Here is a 16340-nt window from a genome sequence, read left to right as displayed (position 1 = left end):
GAAATCCCTTCACTAAGTCTAAAACAGCCTCAAGAAAAGAAGCCAATTTTAAAAACGGGCAACAGAACTAGACAGAGAATTCTCAAAAGATAAAACGCAGATAGCTGGGAAACGTTTAAAGAAATATTCAACATCCTTATCCACCAGGGAAATGCATATTAAGACTGCTTTGGGATTTCATCTTACATCAGTCAAAATGGCCAAGATCAATAAAACAAGTGATAGCACACACTGGGTGAGGACACAATGAAAAGGGAGCACTTTCTTAGGGTGGGCGTGCAAACCTGTGCAGCCACTATGGACTATGCGAATCAGTGTGCTAGGTCCTCAGAAAGCTGTAGATCAACTTCAAGATCCAGTTATATCACTCTTGGGCATATCCCCAACATATTCTATTTGCTCATCTACGTTCTTTGTTGCTCTATACATACTAGCCAGAGTAGCCTAGATACCAATCAACTGATGAACAGATAATGAAAATGGGGTACACAATGAAACACTAGTCAGCTGTTTAAAGAAAGAAATTATGAAATTCCCATCTAATTGGGTGGAGCTAGGAAAAAACCCATCCTGAGTGAGGAAACCAAGAACAGAAAGATATTGTTAAGTTCTTTATGTATGGATGTTTGCTTTTGGGTCTCTGATATGTGTGCTGTAATCCATATACCCACAGCGGTTAGGTACCTACTAAGGGACTGGGGAGGGAGGAGGCGGCGAAGGGGGAGGGGAGGATCTCCCAAAGAAAGGAAAAGAAAATATATTGTTAAGGAAAGATGGGAGAAGGAGGGACTGGAACCGGAATATTAAGTGAGGAGGAAGATGGAAGAGAGGAGTGAGGGAAGGAATAAGGGGAGGGATACTAACACTCAGGGCCATTATACTATAGGACTTCCTAAAACATATACAAATATGAAAGAAAGTAAATGCAACAGCCAAAGAATGGAGGAGACAATGCCCTAACTAGAAACCTTATTCCACCAGGCGAAGTTTCCGGTGTCAGGAATGGATTATATCTGAGTCTTTGTCAAAGGGGCCCCACGTAAACCCACAAATATCTTGGGCTACTGTCGAGGCTATGGGTTGCTCTCCAAGAACTGATGGCAAAGCCCTATTGCTAAAAAGAGTGCCTACATATCTATCTCATTAAATATGGAGAAGATGTGCTGGTACCTGTCCAGAGCCTTCACCCCTACTGGTAAGTGCTCACGGTCCGGGAAGATGCTTGGTACACCAACAGAGGAGGAAGCTGCAAACACTGCAGCGTACAGCAGAGACTTGCTAGGGGATAGGCTGGTGTGATAATAGCACAAAGAGTTGAAGTTAAGGTCCATGAGATGGAAACCATGCCTGACACTGCTTGGGTGGCCAGGAACCTGAGACCAAATAGGCCATTGGTCCAACGAAAACCAAACACCAGTGTTCTGCTAAAAGAACATACAATATAATGGCTCCTAGTGATACTCTGCCACACCCAAAGATCAGTGCCTTGCTTAGGCATCATCAGAGAAACTTCCTCTTGCAGCAGAGGGACGTTAATACAGAGTCCCACAACTGGACAATGCGCAATCAGGGAGTGATGCTGTAGTACTCAGTCCTGAGTGTGATGTCTTCCTTAAACCTCGGGGATCAGGCAGAATGATTGTAAGTCCCAAGTAGGTGAAGGACTCCAAGACCAGTGTCCTCCAGACACAGCAGGACTGACACACAGAAACCCACAGAGACCGTGGCAGCATGCACAGGGTCGGCACAGGTTCAAGCCACATGAGGTCCCAGTGCTGAGAGGGGACAGGGACACAGGCTCCCCCTCCTAAGCAAGAAGCTATCTTCAACTTACACTTGCTTGCAAAGGAAGACTTCATTTTCTCCAATGGTTTCTCACTGGGTAGATTAACCAACCACACTTCAGAGAAGGTTCTGTGTCCAGGAGGATCTGGCCACGATGCATGAGTTTCCGCGAGTTTTTTACTACTTAGATTTATTTTGTTTTGAATGTTTTTTTAAAGAGAGAGAAAGGGTGTGGAAGTTGGTGAACGGGAAAGGTGGGGAGGGAATGGAAGAGGGAAGAACACAATCAGAACATACTGTACGGAAAAAAAAAAAGAAAGAAAAACTTTCCAAACAAAAATGTTACCAAAAAGCTGTAACATTCTTCATTCCATAAACTTTCCCCTAATATTACTAGTATTACACTAAACAGAGGAACACAGACTCTTCAGCAAGCTGGAGGGGCTGATGGGAGCCTCCCAGAGGCGGAGGGGGCTGACGGAAGTCTCCTGGAGGAGGTGACATAGGAATAGAATCAGTCAGAGAAGTCAGCTATTCTCTGCACAGCCTTGACAGAGGAAGGGAGGGCTCAGCAGGAGACAGAAAGGAAATGGGCATCCCTGCACTTTCTAGACACAAAGCTGAGCCTGTCCACCAACTTCAAAACTGAAAGATTTCAATAGACGATAGCTAAAATATACCCATTCTGCCAGCCTCACTGATACTTGCCCGAAAGATGGCCGGGCCTGACAACGTGCATTCTCAACAGGACAACCTGGCGCAGGCTGCGGTGGTCCTGGCTGTTTATTTTGCATGTCACTTTAGACCAGTGACTTTCAACCTTCCTAACGCTGCAACCCTTTAATGCAGGTCCTCACGTTGTGGTGAGCCCAACCATAAAATTATTTTCATTGCTACTTCATAACTATAATTTTGCTACTGTTATGACTCGTAATGTAAATATCTGACGGAACATTTGACTCCCAAAGGGTTGCGACCCACAAGTTGAGAACCACTGCTTTAGCAAGACATCCCCTGCACCAGCTTATATTTTAGAAATTTATCTCGAAAACATTTTAATCTAACTTGTAAAACAAGAAAAGGCTGAAAATGCCTCACGTACTCACAAAAGAAACTTGAAGATATTAAAAAAGACACAAAAGATTTAAATAGAAGAAATGAGAGGAGAAATAAAAACAAACTCCTACAAAATCCTTGTGACCATTGTTGGATCCTTGGTCTCTTGGAAGTTCATATGGGAAGCCTTAAATGCAATCTTATCAAGCAGGAGAAGACAGGTGGGTGCTCTAGCGAAAGACTTCCACAGAGAAAATAAACAACTTGCTTTGATTTGTTTGGCTTTGGGCAGAATCACACTTGGGAACTTAAGGAGAACATGTTAGGTAGAAAAGAATTTTAAAAGATGAAATAAAACAAAGCTCAAAAGAATAGCAACCCAAGTCACAAAGGCGGCAGATGTTCTATGTTCTCAAAGGGAGCACACAAAACAGCAATGCCCCCGGACAGGGTGCTGCACTGAAGCCTAGCTAATCATGACAGGGGATCTGGGCTGACTTCACTGCCACTCTGCTAACATCAACACTCAAAATGCATTCTAGGATTTAAAACTAAAACAGTCCTATGAAGCCTGGAGGGTGTGAGGGGTGGGGAAGGGGCGGCGCTGAATTTCCAAACAGCAAGGAGGCGCTGAATTTCCAAACAGCAAGGAGGATCTTGAAGTTGGGAAGATAAAGAATCTGAAGCCACTCTAATCCACCTCAAATCCTGGCTCCTAAGAATGTCCCAGGGTAGGATTTGAAACGTCCCCAGTCTCTGCACTGGTCTCCTGCTTGGAAACGCTCCCCATCAGAAGAGTGTGATACAAGCGCAAAGCGTCTTTCAAAAAGTAACCTACTTGCTGAAGATGGAAGGAGGTTAGCAGAGTGCTTACCTAGCACCAGGAAGCCCTCTTTTCATTTCTCAAAGACAGTATAAACCAGGTGTGGGGGTACACACCTGCCATCCCAGTACTGGCGAGGGACGCAGGAGGGTCCTCCTCAGCTACAAAATGAGGTGAGCTCCAGACCATTCTGGCCTACAGGAGAGCTATCCCAGAAAAGAAACAAGGTAACTCACCACATCAGAGGAAACACTTTGCTGCGCTCATTCATACATCTCCATTGCCCCCCAAACAGAAAAAGTGACATTTCAAATGCTTCAAGGTAATGCAAATCCTCCTTTCTTATCTTCGAAGCTGAATCATTAAATTATTTTTAAGAGATGAAAGTAAAGGCAATAAAAAAAGGAAAGCGTAGGATACAAAACTATCATTCCCTATGTCCAAGTTAGTTTGTTTCCTGTGTTTAATCAGGATACTAACAGACAAAATGTCACAGCTGCAGGTAAACTTCCCTAAGCAAAAAAGTATGGGCATTCTTACAGGAAGCTCAGAGTAACCCTGCCATATGACACATTGTCTGCTACGTAGCACACACATTGCATGCTAACTGATTGCTGCTTTCGATGTGTTCCTGTGGTGTTGAGGATGAACACCAGAACTCACACTCTCTACACAAAGGCTTGACCACTTAGCTCCTATCCAGGGAATGGTTGATAGATAGAACCAGTTTAGGAACAGGCTTCCAGTGAACATTCTAGAATCTTCCAGGTTGTCCTGATGGCAGGGAGTCAACATATGCAGCCCTTCCTTAAACCACCACCACCAGAGGGGGTGACATTTCCAAATATCCACTGAGCTTGCCAGGAAGTCCTAGTGTTCTCCCTCAGCTTCTGGTTTGAGTAATTACAGAATGGCCTTGCTTATTACCCCCAAGTGCTAGCCCAGAAGCTTTTGTTTTGTTTTGTTTTCAGGAAGCAAGTGGCTATCTTTTCTTCTCCAGTAAGAGCCAAGGCTTCAAAGAGATAATGGAGCTGGATTTAAATAGCTAAGCCACTCTTGCCTTTTGTTAATATTACATGGGTTCTCATCTTCCAAAACAACATAAAATGGCTCTGGCCAATTCTGACTCACACTTCAGTCCATGGGGAAGGATGCCACAGGCAGAGAACTGGGGAGTACGCAGGGCTCCGATGTACCAGGTTCCCTGTTTTCTGCTTAGCCTCTCCTTCCTCTACTGCAGTGGGACCCAAATAAAATTCATGATCACCAGAATTGGGCCAAAGCAATGAGAGTGCAGCTATATTGTCAATAGCCAATTCAGTACCAAAATTCACCACAAACCCATCCTTACTGCAAGAGACCAACATGTATCAAGCAAGTCAAGACATGGTCGAGATGCTAAGATGCTAAAATAAAACCTATGTCAAAGCAGGACTCTACATAATGCCCACCAAACGCAAGATGTGTGCATGTGTACTTCCGCCTGGGTGTGTCAACATCCGGCCCCCTGTGGCCCAGGTGCAGATGATAAACTCACAGTAAACTCGATTTTACTCTCTCCATGCCTAGGAAGCGCCCCACCATCTCTAAGCTCTCTGAACAGCTCCACTAGTTGATTCTGCCGTGACATCTACTCGGGCTCTCAGGAACTCATAAACTTCACCCACCATTCTCTGCTTCATTCATCAAGCACTTCAGAGCACCTCCTGTGGCCCAGACACTATTCTCAAGAACACAAGCATGAATATTGCATATCTTTGGTTCTCCTGGTATCGAATGAGGAAGAGAGGCTATTGGATGAAAAATAAATCAATTAAAGTCTATGTAATCTAGTCCTTGAAGGAAGGCCAATTTCACAGAAGGAGGAAGAAAGAGAAGGCTTTTCATAGTCTGTGATGTCTACGCTGACTCTTGGCAATCAAGGTGGAAAGGGTGGGATGCGGAAACAGCAGACTCTCCAGGCAGGGAGAGCTGACTGCTCAGGTTCAAGCAGAGTTTATTCAATATCTTCTGGTTGCCGGATTCGTGAAAGGGATCCACTTACGGTCAGAGTCCTACCTTGTGTGTTCCACTGAGGAATGTGAGCACCACTGTCAATTGTTAAACCCTAAGAGGGCCTAAATCAGTGGTTCCTAATCTTCCTAATGCTGTGACGATTTAATACAGATCCTCATTTTTTGGTAACCCCCTAACCATAAAATTATTTTGTCGTTACATCCTAACTGCAACTTTGTTACTGTAATGATTAGCAATCTGATATGCAAGATATCTAATATGGACCCAAAGGTTAAGAACCACTGGTCTAAATGAAGTCACATGCAACCTGCAGAAGTGTTGTGTCTCACGTAGAAAGTGTTTTCAAATGGCACAATTAGTTCCCAACACTTAGAAACTACGAAAACTTGGATTTGGGAATTATTTCTTAAAAAATTCTGGCAATACTGGTTCAACATTCACACATGGTGACAACTGTCCGGATGTGGAGAGGCGCTACCTCCTGCCAGAGGGGCACAGGCAATGGAATGCATGGCCATTCCCACTTGAACTGAGTTTTACAGATGCGTTAACACAATAAAATAGGTGGCACACAAATTTAAGGCTGAAAGCAAGACCCTGATTAAACGGGACATTCAACTGGAGACAAGGTGGTGGTGAGCTTGGAGCACAGGAGTGAGCAGAACCTGAACGCAAATGGGAGAATGGCCCCGAAATAAATAATGAAGGGGAAGGGTTGAAAAGACTCCTGGCATGAAAAGTCTTACAAATCGTGTAACTTTTGAGTGCCCCTGGTTCATGATCCGTATAGAGTCAAGTGACTTCCAAATTAAAAATATGAGTGGCTATTAGGGACACTGCATGGAAAATCAACTTCGAAGTCAGGAAGCCACCTCTACAGCTGATAAGGAACTGCAGCACACCTCCCGTGCGGATCTCATCTGGTTTACCAGTCCGAGCAAAACAAACTGTGGTTGCAAACTCTCTGAGCCAGGCTCCCGACAAGTGACGTTTACAAGCAGACGTGGGGTGGGAGCCTTCTGCAAGTCGCCTCCCAGGAGCGCAGTATCTTAGCAAACTTAGCAACCATCCGAGAACTTACACAAGCCGTTGACATCCAGCATACTGGAGATGCCCCTGTCACTCATGTCCACTTCCGGCTGGTTCTTCTCCCTGCTCTCCTCCACCAGTTTCTTCAGTGACTTAGACATGTTCTGCAGCAAAGGACAACAAAGCACGTGGGCGATGGCAAGAGTGTGGAGAGTGGGGGCGGGAGGGGGAGGAAAGGGCAGAGGCCAGGGTCTCCAGGGCTGTCTGGGGAAGCGTGGCCATCACCGCGGAGTCCTGAGTGGGAGGGCCCGGACCCCGCGCACTCACCACAGAGGGCAACAGCTGGCGGGTGTGCGTGGGAGCCTGCAGGGGAAACTCGGGTGGCGAGAGATGCACTCGATCAGCCAAAACCAGGTTCTTGGAGGAGGAACACACCCTGTCCCGGCGAACGGCGCAAGCGCACACCAAATCCGGCCAACCCTACGCCCCTCCCGGCCTGCACTTCCCAAATTAGGAGAACAGTTTCCCAGACGCGGCTCCGGGCGAGGCTCTGCCCACAGAAGAATGTGGACCCCGAGGCTGGCCAATCATACACGACTTTAGGCTCCCAGACTCCGCCCCACGCTGAGAGACGCCCATTTTCCTCGGGTTTGAAACCTGGATTGGACCCAGAGAGGTGCGTGCTGTCTAGATTTTGCACATGCGCAGTAGGTCGGCTGAAGGACCAAGCTCTGTGGGCGGAAGCAGGGAAGTTTAGGGTGGAATGTTGGAAAAGGGGTAGATATAAGGAATGGAGGGTAGCTTGTTTTGAGGGGTTGGGGATTGAGTCCTGGGAAATCCAGAAGTCAGTTATTCTCTTTGTCCTGCGTCTTTCATTGCGACTCCCCTTCCAAGTGTGTGTGGGGGGCGGGGGAGCAGTGAGTGTATTACCCTGAATTCCTCTTCATCTGTGTCTGTCACAAACCTGGTGAAAGCATGAGGTCTGGATTATGATCATGCTTCTGAAGATGGGAATTCCGCCAAAAAACGTGCCTTCGACAGGAGGTTTCTGTTTCCGCCTGTTTTGCCTCTGACCTTGGTCTTAAGTAACTGGAATCTCCCTAAGGGTTAGATGCTAACAGTAAATAAACCTCAACCATGTCAGAGTTCCACCAGAAGATGATGAGCCAGCTCCACTTGAGTCTTCCCTGCCATCATTGTCTGAGGAGCTCTGACACTGTGAGTCAAAAGAAATTCTCCCGCTCCTAAGGTATTTCTGCCAGGTGTTTTGTCATGGCGATGTGAAGGTAACTAATACAATGATGTCATTAAAATGTAACACAGAAGTGCAGGTGAGCAACCTAATGAGGAAGTGTATAGGGCAAGGTTTGAAGAGTCTGAAAAATAGGCTACAAGTGGAAATCCCACCCTCTGGACTTGCTGGTGTGCTCACCAGCAAGGAAGGTCTCTGAATCCAGTACTTACTTTGGGATGTGACCCTATGCAAGCTTTAAACTCACTGGGTAGCCAAGACTGACCTTGGACTCGTGACAATCCTTCTGCCTTTTAAGTGCTAGGATTTTGTAAGATAGCACATGATTTCTTCATTCTATTTAATACCATCAAATTTTCCAATGGTGGAGTAAGAGAAATGGTTCCGTGATTAAGAACCCTTGCTGCTCTTGCCGAGGTCGAAAATTCAGGTACCAGCACCTATGTTGGGCAGCTCACTGCAGCCTGTAACTCTAGTTATAGGGGATCAGATGTCTTCTGGTCTCCAAAGTTACCAGTGTGCACACATGTTTATGCACGCATGCACACACACACATGCAAATAAATAAATAAATACATCTTCAAAAACTTTCCAATGGGTCTATGGCTGTAGATCAATTGTCATATCCTTTGGGCTAGATTTGAGCCTCTTTTCCCCATGGTTACTGGGGTTGGAATCACAACTCAGTCACTGTGAGTCCGTATTTGTTTTCTATAGCTCATTTTTTTCTCAACTGTAAAGCGTGAGTGATGGGTCTTACTGTACCAGGGTAGTATATGTCACACAGCTGCACTAAAATTCTCTCCTTGGAACTATGTGGGAGACTTGTGAAGAAATCCTTCCTGTTCGCCGGACTTTAAATGAAATAGGAAATTGTGAGTAGTAAAACCATCATCTGTGGCATTTTCTGACCTCAGACAGTCATGGCCTAGATTTCCATTGGAGCGCTTGTCCCAAGAATGCCTTAAGTCTCAAGGGGTTCCACTGAGCCTCTCTTTCAGCATTTCTTTTGCTGTGATGATCACCATGACCAAAAGCAGCTTGGGGGGGGAGGAGGGTTTATTTCATCTTGCAATTCTCAGGTCACACTTCAGCGGAGAAGGACGTCAAGGCAGGAACTGAAGCAGAGGCCGTGGAGGGATGCTTCTTACTGGCTTGCATCTCCCTATGGCTCGCTCAGTCTGCTTTCTTAACGTTATCCAGGCCCACCTGCCCAGAGGTGCACCACTCACAGTGAGCTGGACCCCCTACATCAACCAATCAAGGCACAGACTTATCTACAGGGAATCTGCTGGCAGCATTTTCTCAACTGAGGTTCCTCTTCCCTGATAACACTAGCTTATATAAGGTTGACCAAAAAAAAAAAATCCACCAGAATAGGACCCTATGAGACTCTACGGGCCTCTGAGAAAGGTATTCCAGCCAGATCCTAAAGGACAAACGTAGACACTCTGACCAGAGACAGTGCGCTTCATCTTGACTATTAAAAGCAAGCTCAAGTTAGGTAGTGAGGGAGGGGAATCAGAGGGCAGTGGAAGACTGGTTTCCTCCAGTACCACCCCTGGCCCCAGACTGTGAGAGAATAGGGTGGATTCCAGAGCCCGGAGGACTGAATTAGAAAGCTGCTTCCAATCCTGTATTAAGCTGCTTATTGCTGGACCACGAGGAGGCAAGAACGGAAAGTGGTACTGGAGCTGAGCTGCCCCATCTCAGATAGGATGTTGTACGTTTCCATTTGTCCCTGAAATCAGTGGTTTACTATGACCTTAGGATTTTCTCCATTCTCTGAAAGCAGACACTTTCTTTTCTCTGCATTTTATTTTTTGAATTACATTTGTATTTCCTTCAGGTTCCTTCAGAGTCATGCAGAGTACAACTTTCCACTACATCCAAATAAGGCTCCCTTCACTTACCTCATGCCTATATACTTTACATTTTGACTCTATGAACTCCTATTTAGAACCTGGAAGGAATATTTGTGTGTGTGTGTGTGTGTGTCCCCTAAGCACTAGAATGCCAGCAGAAATATCAACTAACTATTTGATGCGGGGGTTTTGATTGGAGGCAATAAAACTTTAGAATGAAGCACTCTGGGAAGGAGAAGGGGGTACAAAATGTCTCTTGCCACTGCTCGGAGGAGTTGACTTCAAGTCAGTCTCGTCAGATAAAAAAATTGAGGCTGAGCATGGTAGCACATTCCTGTAACCCAACACTTGGGAAGTGAGGACGGGAAGGTTTTAGTTTGATGCTACAGGGCAAGTTGAGACCAACCTTAGCTACATTAAAGACAGTTGAAAAATACTGTGAAAAGGATTAAGGAAAAGAGAGATGTGAGGGAAAAGCAGAAAAGATGAGGGGAAAAATGAGAGGGAAAGGGATGTGGCAGGGGATTTGGTCACATGGTATAAAAGGTGCCTTCTGATTGGTTTACTAAAGAGCTGACTGGCCAGTAGCTAGGCAGGATATAACAGGAGAGAATCTGTGGGATTTCCGGGGAGAGAGAGGAAATGGAGATAAATGTAGGCTTGTGAGAGACGTCAGTGAGAGGCAGAACAAGTTGGATGTGTAGAATGGGAGAGGGGTAAAAAGTTGCATGGCAGAACATAGATTACTAGAAACGGGTTGATTTGAGTTATGAGAGCTAGATGGGAAAGGGCCTAAGCTAAAGGCCAACTTTCATAATTAATAATAGGTCTCCATGTCACTCCTGTGGAGCTGGTAATTTTAAGAAAGTTGACCAGAAAGTCTAATTCCAAAAGGATGAGGAAGGGAAGAGGAGGGGGAGAATAGGGGAGGGCTGAGGAGAAAAGGGTTCACACAAGAACCCAGGAAAGATGAATCTGGAAAGGTTGTATTGTGATAGAAATCTATGGCTGTGTTCATTTTCTCCTCAGTGTTTAGTGTAAGTCACAGGATAGACATTCAATAAACATTTATAAATGAATGAATTATAAGTAGAACTAGTAAGTATGAGATGGTTCTCCCCAGAGAGTGCCAGCTTTAGCTCACTGATATAGACAGAACAATGATATCTGTAACAGTGATTTCTACTCAGAGGGATCCACGCTTCTCTAATATGTCCAGGAAGTGGGACTGTAGAATTAAAGAAAGTGTATTTAATATTTTCAAGTAATTATAAAGCTGAAAAATTGATTTTAAAAAAGGAGGCAAAGCTCTTCAATATTCCCAGGGTAGCAGCCCAGGCTCAAGGGTTTTGTTTTGTTTTGTTTCGTTTTGGATGGTTAGTCAATAGCCACCCTGCAGTCATAAGCTGTGTACAGCAAAAAGAAAATGAACTCTGGGTTTCCAAGGAGTTCATCTCCATGACGAAGACCCTTGTTGTGCTTTGCTCTCTTTGTAGGGGTGAATGCATGATCTTGCTCTTTCTTCCTAAAAGCATTGCAAAGGTGCAGAATGTGAGGCAGATTACAGACATGAATGACAGGAGAATGTCTTAAAAGCCACATCCAGCTGATGTATAGTATACATGTATTACTTTTGAATTCTGGTCTTCTTGCAGTTGACCCCATGCTCCATCTTGTCAATGCCATGGTGGGAAAAGTACTTCTGTATATGTGTTGCTTGTATTAGTTAATGAATAAAGAAGCTGCTTTGGGCCAATAGCTTAACAGAATGTAGCCAGGCCAGAAAAGATAGATAGAGAGAGTAGGCAGAGTCAGGAGAAGCCATGTAGCCCCGCCAGAGACAAATGCTGGATGGAACCTTACTGGTAAGCCACAGCCACATGGCAATACACAGATGAATAGAAATTGGTTAAATTAAGATGTAAGAGCTAGCCAATAAGAAGCTAGAGCTAATAGGCCAAGCAGTGGTTTAATTAATACAGTTTCTGTGTGGTTATTTTGGGGGCTGAGTAGCCAGGAACAAACAAACAGTTTTTCCCTACAAGGCCCTTTGGATTTAATGATGTTATTCATTGCTTTACCATATTTCCAATACAACATTATCCATAAACTGGTGATATACACATAGCTAATAGGAACAGGGCTGTATAAGCTGAAAATATTTCATCGATGCAGCTGTATGTTCTGTATAGAAGCCATTTCTCCTGTATTTATGTGTTAAAGTTAGGTGAAGCGGCACTCTCTCATTCAGTGCAGGTCTTAAAGACTTCTCTTTGCGGAATTAACCTATAGTAAGTTTCCTTCTGTGAAGTCATCTGCTTTGCTGGAGGACATGGAAAATTTCAGAAAGCACTGGGTTTTCATGCAGAAAGGAAGGTAGTAAGCTCCTCCCTTAGTTACCCATCTGGAAAAGAAGGAGACAACAACATGCTGTGGAGTGTTCTCCTTCTTGACAAACCTGCATAGTATACCACAAAGCTAGGGCACCCGAGGTGATGGTGTTTACAGGAGCCACGCATTCTAAGACAACATACACAACTTTAACACACCTTTGGTTTAGAAATGTTATTGCCCACTACTCAGAGACAATCTGGCATATGCAAGTTTTGTTTTGTAGATCTGTGCATTTTTATACTTGATCATAAATAGAATTGTCTACAGTAAATGCTCTATATTCTTGGTTTAACTTTAATAGAAATATATTCAAATATAGACTGTGCTTCAGAATTAGAACATGGTCCTGCTTAGAACATTATTGCTATGAGAATTTGCTTTTACTAACAATTTTTAAACAGACAGAAACAACACACTTTTACAACCAAAGAGTCATTGATTTTTGTGTGTTACGGTAGTACCTTGAAACGAGGCATAAAGGGAAATATGAAGCTGTCTAATAAAAACACATTTGCAATAAGAACTGATGAGTGTTGAGTTGAAGGTGTAACTGTGAGGCTGCAAATATGTGGAGATAGGACAGATGTTTCTGCTGTAGCAAGTACAACCTATACAGTATAACATGGAGGGCAGTAGGGCTCTAGTGGTGAGAAGAGAGTGTATGCAAAGTTAAAAAGCTATGTGATGGAGGCAAGGGCTGATTTTTTTCCCCTGAAAGTTTAATGTATTGTGGTTTGAGTTGAACATACTCCCCTTGTGGGTTTGAACAGTTTGTTGATCCCCCCCTAGTGGCGCTGTCTGGGGAGCCTGCAGAACCTCTGGTCTCTTGTCTGGGGAGACTGCAGAACCTCTGGTCCCCAGCTGGTGGCGCTGTCTGGGGAGGCTGCAGAACCTTTGGTCCCCAGCTGGTGGCACTGTCTGGGGAGACTGCAGAACCTTTGGTCCCCAGCTGGTGGCGCTGTCTGGGGAGGCTGTAAAACCTTGGACTGTAGGAACTGGAGCACTAGATCTGAATCTTATAGGTGCTTTGCTTACTGGTTTTCTGCAAAGTTGGTGCTTTTGCACATGTTCCTACTGCCCATTCCACCATACCCCTTTCAGTAAGATGAAAAGAAACCCTCTAAAACAGTGAGCAAAACAAACCCTTTCTTTCAACAGACAAGCGAAGCAGAAAGAAGCATCCTTAGCGTACAGAAGCACGACTGTGATGCATCCTGACAGATGTGACCTAAGAAAAGTTAAAGGGGGGAAATTCTAGGACCATAGAGCTTTGAATAATAGTGAGTGGAAGGTACACAGAGATGCAACAGCCAGGACAGCACAGAGTCCTGGGGATGACCAGAGGGGAGCCCCAACATGGCTAGGAACGAAAACTGGAGAGCTCATGATGAAGAACAGTTTCCGAGGTCACAGAAAATTCTTCAACCCCAAGCCACCATGAAAACCCAAGTTGCAATGGGTTAAAAATGAAGACAACAGAACTGTACATCATTTTCAGTAATGTTTACTACCTTGACTTTGACTTTTGTAGCAAAAACAATGCATATATTTGTATCACTGGTTTTTTAAAATGTACATCTATCTGTCCCAGGGTAATGTTCACTTTTTAAACAACTTACAAGATGTCAGCTAAATGGTGCATCCAGTAAGAATGCTGTATGCAGCTGAGTTGAACCAAGTGCTGCTCTGTATTCAGAACATCAAATGTACAAAATTAGTCCCACACTGTCTCTGGTAAAGGCCGTAGAAGTTCAGTTCATGTTTGATGGCTCAGGCGGGGTTGGAGATGAGGAAGACAGAGTTCTGGACAGGGTGGCATCCAACCATGATGTGACAGAGCCAGAGTCCTGGGATTACACAGCTCTCCTGATTCAGCTAGTCCACAATATCTCAAACCTTGACAGCCGTGTTGTATACTCCGCATGAAATCTTATGAAGACTTGATTCGATGACGCTCTGAAGGGGACTGTAGTAGGGTCCTAAAATTGACAGGAGGGAAAAGGTTAGTTTTTAAATTGAATGTATTTTAGAAATGTCAGCCTACTTAAAGTATTACTCATAGAAACCTCATGGAGTTTATATTCTGTACATTCTAACAGTGAACCAACATCTGTCTCTAGAAGTAACCTGCCAATAATTAATGCATTAATTAATACAAAAGGATACTTCAGGATCAAGATGCTGAGAAGTGATGGGAGGGGAGATAATGCTAAACTCCCATTAGTCTTTTGTTTTCCAGATGTCTGAACTGAGTGCGGACAATGGCGCGCATTTTTACTGAACATAAAGCGTATTGCTGGTAGACCCTGGCACAGAAGCTAGCTGCTACGGGAGCGTAGCTAACCTGCCACGTACGCTTGTGTTTTACTTTTCTTCTTTCTTCTTATGCTTTATATTTTGGGTTAACATGGTGAAATGTTAAATAAATTGGTGATACCTCTCATTTAACAAAATAAAGGAACAGAAATAATTATACGTGGGAGGGAGTATATTTTGAAAGCACCGGCGTATCCTGTTAAATACCTAGATTTACTGTGACACTGGTCTACATGGCAGTCATTTGCCTCCTAATGCCCCAGTTCTCTTTCAGCTGCAAAGTCCAGAGTTACTGTTCTTCCCATGGCACAGGCTGTGCACTATGGGACCAAATGAAGCTGAACACTTAGAAGGCACTGAAATAGACACACAGGAGCTGTACAAACATAAAATAAAGATATCTTTTTTATTTTATATTGGGTATAATAGTGACATGGTGCCCACTGGTCCCAAGATCAAAATTTCTCCTCAAGTAACCAATTTCCTGTGTGAAGTTGCAGTTAGCCAAATGTTTTCTGGAGCGTCAGCTGTAGTAGTGAAAAGTTGAGAACTGACTTTCTCCACAGAGAGCCCTTGTTAAGTAATCTGGACTGCCCTAGGTACATAGGAAATGATACGCCAAAAATGTGTCTACATCGGTGTAGTAAGATATTAATGACAGATTGGTAGATGATTAGACGATATAAAATATGCTGATATGTGTGTATATATCCAAAGAAAGTTTCTAGTAATAATAGCATTTCTCAAGCTTTTAAAATTTTTGATATACTTCTGACATGTCTAAAATTAAATTTTACAGCAAACTTTTAAATAATTTATGTATTTTTAATTCTCTAGATTTCCGGTGACATGATGCTTGTCCAATTTGTTTCAAAGACCCGTGTGAATAAAGAGAAGAATAATTAGAAACATAAAATAATTCTATAGGTTTCAGTGGTGAGTGTAATATAACATATCTGCCACCAGATAGCGCTCATACTCCCAAAATAGAAGCCACTGACCTGCAACTTTGGATTTTGCCTGAGCCTATACTGTGATTGTCAATGTTTAAAAATCACATGTGAAAATCTAATAACGTTTGTTTTACTCACTATTCCGCAGTATGTTCCAAAGGGTGGCGAGCTGGCGTCTGGCCCATTATAGAGAGTGAGGTAGTTGTGGGCACAGTCTCCTGGAGGGTTGATACTGAAAACAGAAAAGCTGACGGAGAGAGGTCTTCCAGAAGGAGCAGTGATGGTCCATTCACAGTGAGTGTTGTTTGGGTAGTTGTTAGGATATCCAGGGCTGGTTAATAGACCACTGTTATCAAAAAGAGTTCCTCCACAGCCTGCAAGGAAGGAATGGAAAAGGTTCCACTTAGCAAAGTGTAAACCATCCAGCTTGCTTTTCCACATGTGCAGGTCATAGAAGGGAGAGCTTTTATCTTCTTAAGGGGGCAGGGAATCTGCAAACACAGCCAGGCAAGGCAGAACCCTCTTCTTGGTGGACATCCTCTTCAGGCCCATTCCCACCAGCCATTCCTTTCTCAATGGTTGGTGACCTGAGGTGACTTCTCCTAGGATGGCCCTTTGCTAACCTCAGGCTGAGAACAAACTAGAAAGCAACACAACAGTTTCCCAGAGAGGAAAGTCTCTGTCTGCATGTGTTCCGGGTGCAGCAGCTTCCACAAGCAGAGTAGGTAACCGTGGCTGCAAAGCCAAAATCAAATCAAGTTCTGTGGCACACCAGACGGATGCTACAATAAAACTAATTTTCATCAGGCCCACGCTGACAGTTCTAAGATCTAATGAGCTTCTAAATCTGA

At 44.1% G+C, this 16340-nt stretch overlaps 2 protein-coding genes across 2 annotated transcripts in view; both read right to left on the bottom strand.

Annotated features, from left to right (window-relative positions):
• Rsu1 (Ras suppressor protein 1) overlaps positions 1–7221 on the bottom strand; it is a 179622-nt gene extending 172401 nt beyond the window's left edge. The window contains exons 1-2 of the mRNA XM_048460984.3: positions 7037–7221; positions 6762–6873 (exon numbers count right to left, since the gene is read on the bottom strand). Coding sequence (XP_048316941.1) covers positions 6762–6870 — 109 coding nt within the window. The 5' untranslated portion in view covers positions 6871–6873; positions 7037–7221. The remainder of the gene's footprint in view (positions 1–6761; positions 6874–7036) is intronic.
• Positions 7222–13708: 6487 nt separating this feature from the next.
• Positions 13709–16340, bottom strand: part of Cubn (cubilin) — a 207081-nt gene continuing 204449 nt past the window's right edge. Inside the window, exons 66-67 of the mRNA XM_087896351.1 lie at positions 15628–15863; positions 13709–14199 (exon numbers count right to left, since the gene is read on the bottom strand). Of these exons, the coding sequence (XP_087752477.1) occupies positions 14092–14199; positions 15628–15863 (344 nt within the window). The 3' untranslated portion in view covers positions 13709–14091. The remainder of the gene's footprint in view (positions 14200–15627; positions 15864–16340) is intronic.

Source organism: Myodes glareolus, chromosome 14 (assembly GCF_982192425.1).
Source record: "Myodes glareolus chromosome 14, mMyoGla1.1, whole genome shotgun sequence".
Classification (NCBI taxonomy): Eukaryota; Metazoa; Chordata; class Mammalia; order Rodentia; family Cricetidae; genus Myodes; species Myodes glareolus.
The sequence above is the reverse complement of the archived record's forward strand: the minus strand, read 5'-3'. Positions and strand labels throughout refer to the sequence as shown.